At 41.7% G+C, this 13558-nt stretch overlaps 1 protein-coding gene across 1 annotated transcript in view; it reads left to right on the top strand.

Moving 5' to 3' along the window:
- The first annotated feature begins 281 nt into the window (after positions 1-281).
- Positions 282-13558, top strand: part of PKMYT1 (protein kinase, membrane associated tyrosine/threonine 1) — a 39373-nt gene continuing 26096 nt past the window's right edge. Inside the window, exons 1-2 of the mRNA XM_060255345.1 lie at positions 282-563; positions 8679-9071. Coding sequence (XP_060111328.1) covers positions 8703-9071 — 369 coding nt within the window. The 5' untranslated portion in view covers positions 282-563; positions 8679-8702. The remainder of the gene's footprint in view (positions 564-8678; positions 9072-13558) is intronic.

Below are 13558 nucleotides of genomic sequence, written 5' to 3'. Positions count from 1 at the left end.
GCTGTCCCTGTGTTAAAGCAACAAAGGCTGCCCGTGGTTTAAGAACGGCAGAGGAGTGAATTGTTAGCCTAACTTTGGTTGCCCCATTGCATTGTGGGTTTATAACCACAGCGCAAAAAACACCCTGAAATTAAATCAGAGGCGGCTGAAGGAAAAGCAAAGGGAGGGGGGGGGGGGTGTTGTGTTCATATCGCACTTCTCAGGCACGATACGGATTAGTTACAACAACAACAACTACAAAACAGAGGGCAAACGAAAGGGCAGGACCAAGAGACGATGACAATGGTTTTGCACCGAGCGCGCGCGGGTTTAGTTCCCCTTCGGCACACCCCGTTTTCTCCTTGTTCTGCGTGCATGTGGGTGTACGCGCGCGCGCATGCCCTGAGTACATCGTTGAAGAAGGAAGTGGGCGAGGCAGTTTGGAATTTTGGCGCGAGAACGGCAGTTAAGGCTTATTGGGTTTGCGCGCGCTTCAGGGGAAGGGAAAAAAGGAGACCAAGGTGTTTCTTCCGTACCAAGCCACATCCGGTGAGCGGCTGAAAGGACACTGAAAAGAGAAAGAGGTGAGGCGTACCACTTGGCCTTTCCTTTATGGGGAGGGGGGCTATTGGCTTTGTTTGTTCTCGTGCCAACCCCGGTACTTTCTGGGAAAGAACGGGGTCGCGGGGTGGGGGAGTTCAGCGGCTGTGTAGCAGCTACATTTCTCCGCTGTTCATCGGAATGCCGCCAGTCCTCTCTATGCCACACCACGCCTAGTTGGAAAAGCGTTATCTGTACTCAACAGTTCTGCTGGTCTTTAGTGATATAGCTTAATTTATTTCTAATGCTAATCGTTTAACCAAAAATTGACTTTCAGTTTGCATCTCAGCACTTCAAATCATAACGAAGGATTGAAATTAAACTTTCCTGTATGTTTTCTGGGTGGATGTGAAGAGGGAACTTTGTTATTGTAATTTTTTTTTTAGCCAAAAAACCCCCAACAACCTCAAAGTTGCAAAGAGTCAAATACTAAAGATACAGCATTGAAAGAAATATTAAGGTACAAACTTTAAAAAGCCCTTTATCATAAGAGAAAATTATCCTAGTAGCTGTAACATTCCAGAGACTTGTAAATCTGGTTAGACTGCAATTGATGTATATTACTGGACAATTTTTTTTTGGCTTGGCTATTATGTTTAGGATAACATCTTTATTTTGAAGTCTGTGGGTTTTATCTTCTGGATCTGTATATGCAACTATTAACTGTATTAGAATTTGGTTTACGTATCAATATGCCCCGGTTAGCCTGAACCCAGAGGCCAAGCAGGATCAGCCCCAGTTAACACTTAGATGGGAGACGGTCAGGGAGGCCCAGGGTTGCTGCTCAGTGACAGGTAGCTGCAAAGCACCTCTGAACATCTTTTGCCTTGGAAATCCTGTGGGGTTGTCATATGTTGGCTGTGATTTGACAGCAAATAAATGCGTTAGGTGAACACTAAATATAGACAGCATAACCTTTCTCTTGCTCTGAGGTTGGAACTGGAATTGCCCTGAGTTATTGTGGGTGTGGCAGTTATCCCCCACGCAAATGCAAATTATTATTAATATCAACTTTCTGTCTTTTTGCACAATGGTTAATATAAATTAGGGTTCTCAATTATCCTACCAGTACCATTAAAAAAACAACAACCTGGAAGCTGTTGATTCTTTACAACAGATTGCAAGTGGACAGCTTGTGGAGAGGCAGCATGATGTAGCAATCAGAGTGGCAGACTAGGATCTGGAAGACCCAGTTTGAACACATACATTGCAGTAGACGTTTTCTAGGTGATGTTTGGCCAATTGCATGGTGCCAGCCTAACCTGATTAATAGAGTTGTTCTAAGAGAGCCAGTTTGGTGTAGTGGTTAAGTGCATGAACTCTTATCTGGGAGAACTGGGTTTGATTCCCCACTCCTCGACTTGCAGCTGCTGGAATGGCCTTGGATTAGCTGTAAGTCTCGTAGGAGTTGTCCTTGAAAGGGCAGCTTCAGTGAGAGCTCTCTCAGCCCCACCCACCTCACAGGCTGTCTGTTGTGGGGTAAGAAGATACTAATGCAAGTCATTGATTTCTGATTTCCTTTGAAAATTCCATTGTAGTTTTCTGTTGCTGCTTTTCTTCCGTGACTTTGCTGAGGGCTTCATTTGCTTTTGTTTAGAGTGCCTCCAGCAGATCTGATTCCAGTCTTGTCAGTTTCCTTTGAATGTCATGTGTCTTCTCAGGAATCACAAAGGCCATTAGAAACTCCATCACTGCTATTGATGGCTCTAAGACAATTGCAGCAGATGGATGAAATGCATCTTAACCTCAGATGTTTCCCAAGTGGCTGGTGTCTGGAGACTGCAGGGCATTGCTGTTCTTAAGACAGGAGTTCTAGTATCTGGGTAGAGTCATGATGGCTGCAGAAGAAGCCTTAAAGGTTTTATGTAAAAAAAAGAGAGAGAGATGAAATGAAGATCCCAGCAGCAGAGGATTTTAAGTGATTCATGCCTGATTAAAACTTATTTATGCAGTCAGAATTGGAAACTACATATAAAAATCCCCTTGGTGATTTCACAATTTTTTTTTAAGTTCCACTGCACAACTTGTGCTTGTTTCATATATGAGAAGACAGACTATTTGAAACTGATTATTGTTACACTTGCATTCAGTTTACAGACTGGAGAAATTTAAAATACTTTATTTTTTATTTTATTTTCAAATAACTCCATACAAAAGGTAGAAACATTACAATAACACATAGACCAAAACTTAAAATTAACCGAATTCAAAAATAGGAAGAAAGAAAAAAGAATTTTTTTTGACCTATTACTACTCCAAATCACACAGCCAGATCTTGAAGTCCTTCATAAGCACTGACACGTATGTATTAATACAAAATAAAATTCAAATACTTTTTTGGCATTCTGTTCTTTTTTGTCGAATTAGCATTTACGAAATCAATAAAGATAAACCATTTTTCAACAAAATTTTCTCCTACTTTGGGATTATCTCTAAGGATAAGTTGAGAAGCGATTTTATCCTGTATTACAATGTCCCACACCTTTTGGAACCACAGGGTTACTGAAGGGATCTTTGCGACTTTCCAAAATTTTGCCAAAAGAGTTTTTCCTGCCAAAATCAGCAATGAAATGAGTTCCTTTTTTTATCTGGAATAATTATTATTCGGCCAATAATTAAGTAGAATAGATTCTGGGGTACGCGGAATGGTTTCCTTAACAATGATTTCAATTTTATTTATCAAGGTATTCCAAAAGGTTTGAACTTTCTGGCAGGTCCACCAACAATGAAGAAAGGATCCAATTTCACCACATCCTTTCCAGCAAAGAAAACCATAACCTTGTCGCGCATGACCCAAAGAAAAAGGAGTCAAATACCAGCAAGAAAATAATTTATATTGCTGTAATTTAAAGTTTGTGCATCTAGATCTGCAGATTGGAGACATCCAAATCGTGGACCACTGTTCTACAGATAAATCAATAGAGCAATCTTTACTCCAAGCATTCTGTTGTGATGAAACTTGCGACCAATTTTTCTGATTTAATAAATTATATAATTTTGAAATTACACCTCTCATACTTGTGTTTTCTTTAAGAATTAATTTTTCAAAAGCATTTAGTTGACTTACAGTCATCATAACAGGGAGTACCTTATTCAGTACATCGTAGAGTTGGTGGTATTTATACCAAGGCCTATTGATTTTATATTTGGTTTCCAATTGGCTACGAGTAGGCAATTGTCTTTTGGAACTGACATCAGAAATTCTTAGGATTTTTTGCTGTTTCCAGATTCTGAAATTCCCCATGGGAATTCCTAGAGGAAACTAACACTGACCTAAAAACACCATTACTGGTGTGGAGGGCTGGACCACAAAAGTTCTGTATTTATCCCAGATCTCTAAAGTACATCACAAAAATGGATTGTTTAAGAACTTTAGGCTTCCCTTTCTTGAAACTTCTAAACTCTTCTCAAGAATTTAACCACCAAAAAATTAAATTCATAACTCCCCTCCTTCCCCAATATTGCTGCTGAATAATAAACTCCATCAAATATTTAAGCATGTTAATGATCAATGCATAGCAAGACATCAACAATAAAACCAACCAGCCTGTAGTTATAAAGACCTTTTGAAGATAGTAAAAAGAAAGTATATACAACAATAGCAAATGCTAATTCATAGCTTTCACAAATTTCAATAGTATCACTACCTTAAACACCCAAGGAGCTATTACTGCCTTAAATCTCCCCTGCCTCTCCCCCCTTTTTTAATAAAAATTTAAATATCCAAAATTGATTTCCTATAAGCCTGGAGGAAGTTGACAGGATACTCTTAGCGGCTCGCCCAACTACCTGTAAATTGGACCCATGCCCTTCCTGGCTTATTAAATCTTGCCAGGGTGACCTTAGATATCCTATACGGGATATCATAAATAGATCCCTGAGGGAAGGGCACTTTCCAACGCCACTCAAAGAGGCCGTGGTCCGTCCCCTCTTAAAGAAACCATCTTTAGATCCGGCCCAATTGGCAAACTACCGGCCGGTCTCAAATTTGCCCTTTTTGGGCAAACTTATCGAGAGGGCAGTGGCGAAGCAGCTGCAGACTTTCCTGGAGGATGCTTCCATCCTTGACCCATTTCAGTCCGGCTTTCGCCCGGGACATGGGACGGAGACGGTGCTGGTCGCCCTAATGGATGACCTTCAACGGCATCTGGATCGGGGCGGCTCGGCGGTGCTGATGTTGTTGGACCTGTCGGCGGCGTTCGACACGGTCGACCATCGGCTACTGAAGGGTCGCCTCGCCGACGCAGGGATTCAGGGGTTGGCTTTACAGTGGCTTTCCTCTTTCCTTGAAGGTCGGGGACAAAGGGTCGCAGTTGGGGGGGAGCTGTCCCGGAGGTGCACACTTGACTGTGGTGTGCCTCAAGGGGCGGTTCTCTCCCCGATGTTATTTAACATCTATATGCGACCTCTTGCCCAGATTGCCCGAAGGTATTGATGGATGGCCAGCCGACCTGCGTCCCGGAAAATCTAGACCGGGCACTATATGCCGTGGCTGAATGGCTCAGACTGAGCGGGCTGAAGCTTAATCCTGCGAAGACAGAGGTCCTTTGCTTGGGTCGCCGTGGTCCGGAAGGGGGAATCCCCCTACCAGCCTTTGACGGTGCGCCGCTGATAGCGGCGGACAGGGTCAGGAGCTTGGGGGTGCTGTTGGAGCCTTCCCTAAAGATGGAGGCTCAGATAGCAGCCGCTGCCAAGTCCGCGTTTTTTCATCTTAGGCGGGCAAGGCAGCTGGCCCCCTTTTTGGAGCGCGACGACCTAGCAACAGTGATCCACGCTACGGTCACCTCGAGGTTAGACTACTGTAATGCCCTCTACATGGGGCTGCCCCTGTCCCGAACTCGGAAATTGCAGCTGGTGCAGAATGCCGCGGCCCGGCTGTTATTAGGTCTCCCAAAGCGGGAACACATTCAGCCGGGTCTTCGGACCCTGCACTGGCTTCCAGTAATATACCGAGTCCGGTACAAGGTGCTGGTTATCACCTTTAAAGCCCTATATGGCTTGGGACCTGTCTACCTGAAGGACCGTCTTTCCCCGCACGTTCCCCAGAGAGTACTGAGGTCGGGAACACAAAATCTCCTTACTATCCCTGGGCCGAAGGAAGCCCGGTTGAAGTCCACCAGAGAAAGGGCTTTCTCTGTTATGGCCCCTACATGGTGGAATCAGCTGCCGGAAGAGGTGAGGGCCCTGCGGGACCTTGTTCAGTTCCGCAGGGCCTGTAAGACGACCCTCTTCCGGCTAGCCTATACTTAGCTTGAGAATTTTACTGTAACTTGCTGGATTCCTTTTATATATAGCTGAAATATTTATGTGTATTAATAACTAGGGTTTTATCTGTTTTATCTGTTTTATCTGTTTTAAATATGGATCCCTTTATATGTGTAATTTTGATGGATCTACTATTGGAAGCCGCCCTGAGCCACTTGTGGGAAGGGCGGGATATAAATCTTAAATAAATAAATAAATAAATAAATAAATAAATAAAACCCAGAAAACATTGGAATAAATTTATACATACTCAAGGACTAGAGCTTCTTAAGTAGCCAATTACCTAAGTAGTATAAAATTAATTAATACTTGATTTGATACACCACCTTTAAAAAAATATAAACTTTAAAAATTAGAATAGCAGTATAATTAATTGGTTTGCACAATCGTCTTGAAAATCATATTCATGACCTCCTTAGATTATGAAGCCTTAAGGTAAAATGATAGATCCTAAAACTCATACAATATGCAGTAATTTTTGGTACCAGACTTGAGGTACTATACATACATTTCATCAAGTAATAGTGAAAGATCAATTACCTGCAATTGAACTACTATAAAATATATAAAAAATTAATATAGACCTTTATATATTCAAGAACTAGAATTACTTGACTTACAAATTACATCAATATTATTAATTGGATTTGATGATATACCTGAAAAATTCATTTTAAAAATAAGATCAACAATGAAATTGATTGGTTTGCACATTAGCCTTGAGCACCCTGCTATTAACTTTTTAAAGAATATTAATCCGTTCAAAAAAGAGAAACATCCTAGAAATAATACAAAAGGTAGTTATTTTTAACTACCATTAAAATGCCATTTTTATAGAGCAAAATTTCCAAAGTTGGGCTCCACTGGAATCTCAAGTTGCTTGCGTGTAATTTGTTCATTATAATCTTCAAACTTTTCCTTTTCTCTAGCGTTTCAGGAGATAAATCCAGCAGGAATAGAATCCGTTTGCCATTGTACGACAAATCATCTCTGTGTCTTGCTTTTTGTAAAATCAGGTCTTTAATTCTGGAATTGGAGAATTGCACAAGAATATCTCTGGAGAAATTGCTCCGCACTGACTTTCAAGGACTCAGCCTTTGCACTCTAACTATGTTGTTCACCATATTGCCTTGAAACAGAAATTTTTCTTGGAGCCAATCCGCAATAAACAATAACAAATCACTTTTATCTTCAGCCCCTTCATCAAAACCACGCAGCTTCAAATTTAAAGCTCTCCATTTCTTTTCCAAAATTAATATTCTGTCTTGCAGTTTATTTTCATTTCATTTGACAAAGGTGAGTTCCCCTTTAAGAGCCAGCCCCAACTCCGCTGATTGCTCTGCTATTTTGGCAGTGGTGGCAAGGTCTTCAGTTATCTCCTTCACCTGCTCTTTTAAGGGCCTAATGTGCTCAGCTATAGAGTCATTAAAATATTTATGAATGTCCAGGGGTAATAGATCAAGATCTCTACGGCTGATCGGGCCATCCTCCTCATGAATGGGAGTAGCGGGGGTTATAGACTGATTAGGCTGGGAGGAAGCAGGGCTAAGCGCCATGTTGTAGGTGATCGGGGAACACGAGATCGGGCCACCAACCTTAGTCAAATTCTCTGGTGAAAAGTAGGCTGGAACCGCGGCTTTTTTCGCTGAAATCTGCTTCTGTTTTTGTCGCGCAGTTTTCCCCTTTGATTTAGATGACATTGGAGTCTGTGATATGCGTTCTACTAGTGAATTGGGGAAGGAGGTTGTCGGAGCTTTCTTATTTTGCGTCCGCCATTACCTCGCGACGCTCCGCCCCTCCAAAATATTGAGTTTAACTTGTAGGGCAATCCTTTTACACAGACCTCTTGCCTAGAGGTATTTGTTATCACTCCACAAAACTTCCATGAGGATTCTATTTCTGTTCCTAGTACTTTAATGGGCTCTTATACCATCCTCTTGAAGGCGCCAGCCTGAAAATACTTCTGATTTTATACTTGGATTTTATACTTCTCCCCCCCTCTTTCCTTTTGCAATGGCAATTGAACTTTAAGAGCTCTTGTTAGTCCAGCATGACAACTGTTCTCTGTGTAGACAGGTCTAGTAATAAAGTTATTGTGTACTAGGTTCTAAGAGATGCAGATTCATATCCCACCTTTTTCACAGAATATAACTGGGTAACTTTTGGCCACTCATGTTCTCAGAAAGACCTACCTCACAGAGTTGTTGTGAAGGTTAAATTAAGGAGAGGAGAACAACATAAACTGCTCTGGGTCCCTGTTGTGGAGCAAGATGGGGTATGATGTTTTAAATCTAATATTGGCTACAGTTCTCAAAAAAGGAATGAGCACTCTAGCTATTGCTTCATGAGGTATTGTTTCAGGTCTTTTGTCAGGTGGCAGAACTGCTTATTTGGTATTCAGACAGTTGTTAAATATTGTGAGCACAGTGAAGTATGGGACTGGAGCAGCAGGAGAAGTGCCTAGTTGGAAATAGCATTGCAGGTGGCTTCTGAAGATAACTTGTTAAGAGTGTCCTGGTTCCCTTCAGGTTTGGCACTGCAACTTCCTGAAGCTGGTGACCAGTTTTGAGACTCCTAGTTTTAGTTTTGGATGAGGTATGCAGGCCAGAGACAACTGTAGCTTCCAGTGTAAAAAGCAGAGTGGTGGGTTTCTGGAGATTGTATGGGCCCAGTTCTTTTCATGTTTGGGATTCAACTTCCATAATCATTCTAATACAGTGGCCAGTTTTGTAAGGTGCCTAGCTTTATTTTCTGAGTATTTATGCCTGCTACAGTCAGATCCTTTCTTGTTATTATAAACCCTCAGTGAATAACATTCCATTATTTCCTTGCAGCACCTCCCTGTGGTGGAACCCAGCATGCCGGTTGCTCTGGATAGTGCAGGGGCAGAGTCCCAGTTGAATCATACTCCCTTGCCAGTGCCTGCTTTCTTCCATGAAGCTGAATGCAACTTTTCAACCAAGAAGGCCCATCGGTCACATAGTTACACCCTCCCTCCACGGCCACGCCACAAGAGCACGCTAACCGTGAGCCGAGTTTTTTCTGACCGCCGGCTTCAGACATGGACCCAGCCCCACCCACGCAGTGTGTCCTTTGATGGAGCTCAGAGGCAGCCACCATCTCTGCACAGTCGTTCCTATGATGCTTCCAAGAAGGAGCTGTTTTTCAGGCAGTGCTTTCAACAGCTGAGCCGTCTGGGACGGGGATCATTTGGTGAAGTGTACAAGGTGAGATGGTGATGGAGGCACTACTAGTCTCTTGACTTGAAAGGCTGTCTTCTTTCAGAGCCTAGTGGTCTTGTGGGACCCAGTAAAGGGGAGTAGTGCAGAAACACTAAAATTAGATGTTGGGAGGTGTAGAGTAAGGGCTTACTGAATTTTGGACTGTCTCCCTGCCTTGACGGATTGCAGGATGGGAAGCAGCTGGAAACCTTTTCCCACTCTGCAAGCAGTGTTGTAAGCATATGTGGTATTTAGGAAATAGTTGGTTTCCATGGGTAGAGCTTTGAGTTGATACATAGAATATACGCACCTTATATTTGTATTAATTTATTCTGTGTATAATATGATTGGTAGTAGGTTCAGGAGAGATACAAAAAAGGAATTTCCTGTAGTGTCTAATTAACAAGCCACATTTATCACCATGAGATGTGGTAATGGGCACAGGCTAAGATGACTGCAAAGGAGGATTTAATAAATGTATGAAAGATGGATAGCTCAACAGTTGATAGCTGTGGTGCCTAACATGGAACCTCCATGTTCAGAGGCAGTGTACCCCTGAATGCCAATTGCTGGATAAAAAGGAGTGTAGGAGGACTGTTGACTTGATGCCTTACATGTAGGTTTCCTGAGAGCATCTGTTTGCCCATTACTGGAGCAGGAAAAAGAGGGCTGCAGCAGGCATGGTACAGAAAACAAAAGCAGACAATTGGATTTGAAAGCATTTTGTTCAGTTTTGTTGAGAATATTTTTTTCAGATCCCCCTTTGAAATGTATGTGAAGCACACACAAGTCTAACAGTGAAATAAAATTAATTCTCCCACTGCTCTAGTTGTCTGTTGTTTTCAGCCATTGCTACTAACTTGATTTTAGGTTACATGGACCCAGCAAAACTTATTAATTTTTTGCTTGACGTTATTCTTCTGTTATCTATTCCACACACTCTTCCTGTAAAATTGCATGCTCTTGGGGCGTGGCTTTGGCTCCAAAGAAGATGGCCACTTAATAAAATAGCTCTCTTCCCCAGGTCTTTCTGAACCTTTTTTCCTGCATTCTAAATCAGAACTATGACTATCAGATTATGGGCAAAAATTGCACTGAGAAAGCATCTTCCAGTGGTAAGGCTATTTCTGCTTCCTTCCCTAAACAACCCACAGAAAAAACCTCAGAGCCAGATCCCTCAGATGACAATAACATGGCAACCGAAGAAGGGGCCGCAGGCCTGATGTTCCCACCTTCTCCTGATCCAGAGCTGGCTTCTTTTCTGGCCTCAATGGAGCTTCGTCTAAAAGACACCATGGCCGCTCTGATAAAACCTCTGATCAATTTTCCGAATTTAAACAGGCACTTAACACAGTGCATCAGATAGCTGAGGAAGCGAAGGATCTTGGGTTTGCCTTAAAAGAAGATGTCAATACTTTACAGGCAGAAAATGGCGCCCTCTGGGATCCTGTATGGAGAGCCAGTTTGGTGTAGTGGTTAAGTGTGCGGACTCTTATCTGGGGGAACCGGGTTTGATTCCCTACTCCTCCACTTGCACCTGCTGGAATGGCCTTGGGTCAGCCATAGTTATCACAGAGGTTGTCCTTGAAAGGGCAGCTGCTGTGAGAGCCCTCTCCAGCCCCACCCACCTCACAGGGTGTTTGTTGTGGGGGAGGAAGGTAAAAGAGATTGTGAGCCGCTCTGAGACTCTTCGGAGTGGAGGGCGGGATATAAATCCAATATCTTCTTCTGTATTAACACTAGAATCCGCAGTGCACCAAAATAACGTTAAATTTTGGCTTTAATGAACATAAGAACATAAGAGAAGCCATGTTGGATCAGGCCAACGGCCCATCCAGTCCAACACTCTGTGTCACACAGTGGCAAAAAAATTTATATATACACACACACTGTGGCTAATAGCCACTGATGGACCTGTGCTCCATATTTTTATCTAAACCCCTCTTGAAGGTGACTATACTTGTGGCCGCCACCACCTCCTGTGGCAGTGAATTCTACATGTTAATCACCCTTTGGGTGAAGAAGTACTTCCTTTTATCCGTTTTAACCTGTCTGCTCAGCAATTTCATCGAATGCCCATGAGTTCTTGTATTGTGAGAAAGGGAGAAAAGTACTTCTTTCTCTATTTTCTCCATCCCATGCATTATCTTGTAAACCTCTATCATGTCACCCCGCAGTTGACGTTTCTCCAAGCTAAAGAGTCCCAAGCGTTTCAACCTTTCTTCACAGGGAAAGTGCTCCAGCCCTTTAATCATTCTAGTTGCCCTTCTCTGGACTTTCTCCAATGCTATAATATCCTTTTTGAGGTGAACAGAGTACTTTAAACTCTGACATCTTACTATTTATGTCTGACTGGCTGAAGCATGAACGAAATCTTTCTGATGAATTGTTCCCAATCATTACTAACGCTTACTGATTAGGGCAGTTTAACAACCCAGCACACCGGGACCGAGAGACATTATTGCTGTCATCCCTGATGGTCAGGTGAAAGAAAGAGTCTTTGATGCTGCCCGAGCAAATGGCCACTTAAGTACAAAGGAGATCTGATCTCTGTTTACCAAGACCTGCCCCCTGAAGTTCTTAGCAGATGCCAAATACTTAAACCCATCCTTGAAGCTTTGCAGCAGGCTCACATTCACTACAAATGGAAAAATCTTACATGGCTCCAGATTTCTTTTAAAGACAAATTTTACCAGGTGGATGATTTGGCCTCGGACTTGTCTTTACTTATATCCCTTCATATCAAGATGCCTCCAGATGCCCCCAAGACCAACCAGAAATAACAGCTTCCTCCTCTACTGAGGAATAAATCTGCCGTCTGACAGCATTATAGCTTTACAGCCTAACCTCGAAGCTCTGCTATTATGCCCAGTATAATTCTGCCTAGTTAGCTTCTATGTGTGATTTTTATTCTGTTGGTTACCATATATTGTTCTGAGAACTTTTAGCATCAAGGTTCAGGGAAAGGGGGGGGAGGAGAGTTTCTAAAGTTGCCTCTGAGTCACCAATAGTCTCCTATAAAGGATTTTATTCCTGTAATTGCTGGGGGAATTGTTTTAATTTTCCCTGGGATTACTGTTGGGTTTCTGATGCAATTTCACTTCCTGTTGTCATGAGTTAATTAAGTGTTTATATATGCATGCTGATGTTTAGCCAGTGAGTAGGTAGAGCCAATGAGGATGTTTGCACATACTTCCCGCCAAGGCTAGGTGTCAATATGCATAGTGACCATTGAGGGAGAGCCCTAATAGGCTAATCCATATATTTGGGTGGTGGTCTGAGGGAAACCATTTGGTCAGTTTTATTGCCCTTTGTGTAAAGCCCTTATTTTTTTTTTAATTTTTATAATATTTTATTGTTATATATTCCATCACCACTCCACCTCTGTGAGAGTCCCAGGCCATAGATACATTATAATATTCCATAAATTTATAACTATTAACATTCCATCCAAATACAACTCCATCACTCTATTTAAACATCTTATCCATTCATTATCTTATTAACCAACCAGTCGTCTTAAATTGTTTAAACTTTTCCAAATATCTCACCATCTTCCTAAACCACCCCTCCTCCTGTTCCCTAACCTTTAATCCGTTCATTCTTCGTATCTTCATCGTTAAATACTCCAAAATAATTATATTATTCATTTTATCCCTCCAGTGATTAATTGTCAGTTCCTCAGCTTCTTTCCAATTCCTTGCTATCACTTGTCTTGCTGCTACTAACATCAAATTAATCCATTTATTATCCTCTTTTGATCTTAATCCCACACCATCCAAATTAATAATTGCCATTGCTTTAGATATACATTTTCCATCCCATAATCTTTGTCATCTCTATGCCAACCTGCAACCAGAATTTTTTCACTAAGGGACAATCCCACCACATGTGACTGAAAGTTCCAATTTCTCCACATTTCCTCCAACAATTTTTACTCCCTGATTTAGAAATATAATACATCTTAATGGGTGTATAATACCATTTCTGTATCATCTTCAATCCCTGCTCCTGGACTAACCTAGATGTTGTAACAAAGGGAGGTAATCTAAACATCCTCTCCCAATCTTCATCTAAAATTTTATCTCCAATATCTGTTTCCCAATGTTCCTTCAAAAATTCTCTCGGGGATTTCCCTGTACCTAATAAAATCTTATACAATTTTGAAACTATTTTTGACTTATCTTCTCTATACTCTTTCACCAATTTTTCAAAGGGAGTATTAATTCTTTTACCAATATTTTTAAGTTCTTCCTCCTTCAGCAATGAGGAGATTTGGCTTTTTAACAACCAATTAATATTATTCAAAATATTATACTCCTCTTTCTTCACCCCATCAGTACCCCAAACCTCTTTCAATTCTCGAATCGTAATCCTCTTCAGTTTATCTCCTACTTCCTTTGACATTGATCCCCTTAATGGAGCAAATTTATCATAGTACCACATTTTAGTAATAGATGATATCTCCGGAGCGAGTTCTTTTTTCCACTTCT

This window comes from Heteronotia binoei, chromosome 15 (genome assembly GCF_032191835.1).
Source record: "Heteronotia binoei isolate CCM8104 ecotype False Entrance Well chromosome 15, APGP_CSIRO_Hbin_v1, whole genome shotgun sequence".
Classification (NCBI taxonomy): domain Eukaryota; kingdom Metazoa; phylum Chordata; class Lepidosauria; order Squamata; family Gekkonidae; genus Heteronotia; species Heteronotia binoei.
The sequence above is the reverse complement of the archived record's forward strand: the minus strand, read 5'-3'. Positions and strand labels throughout refer to the sequence as shown.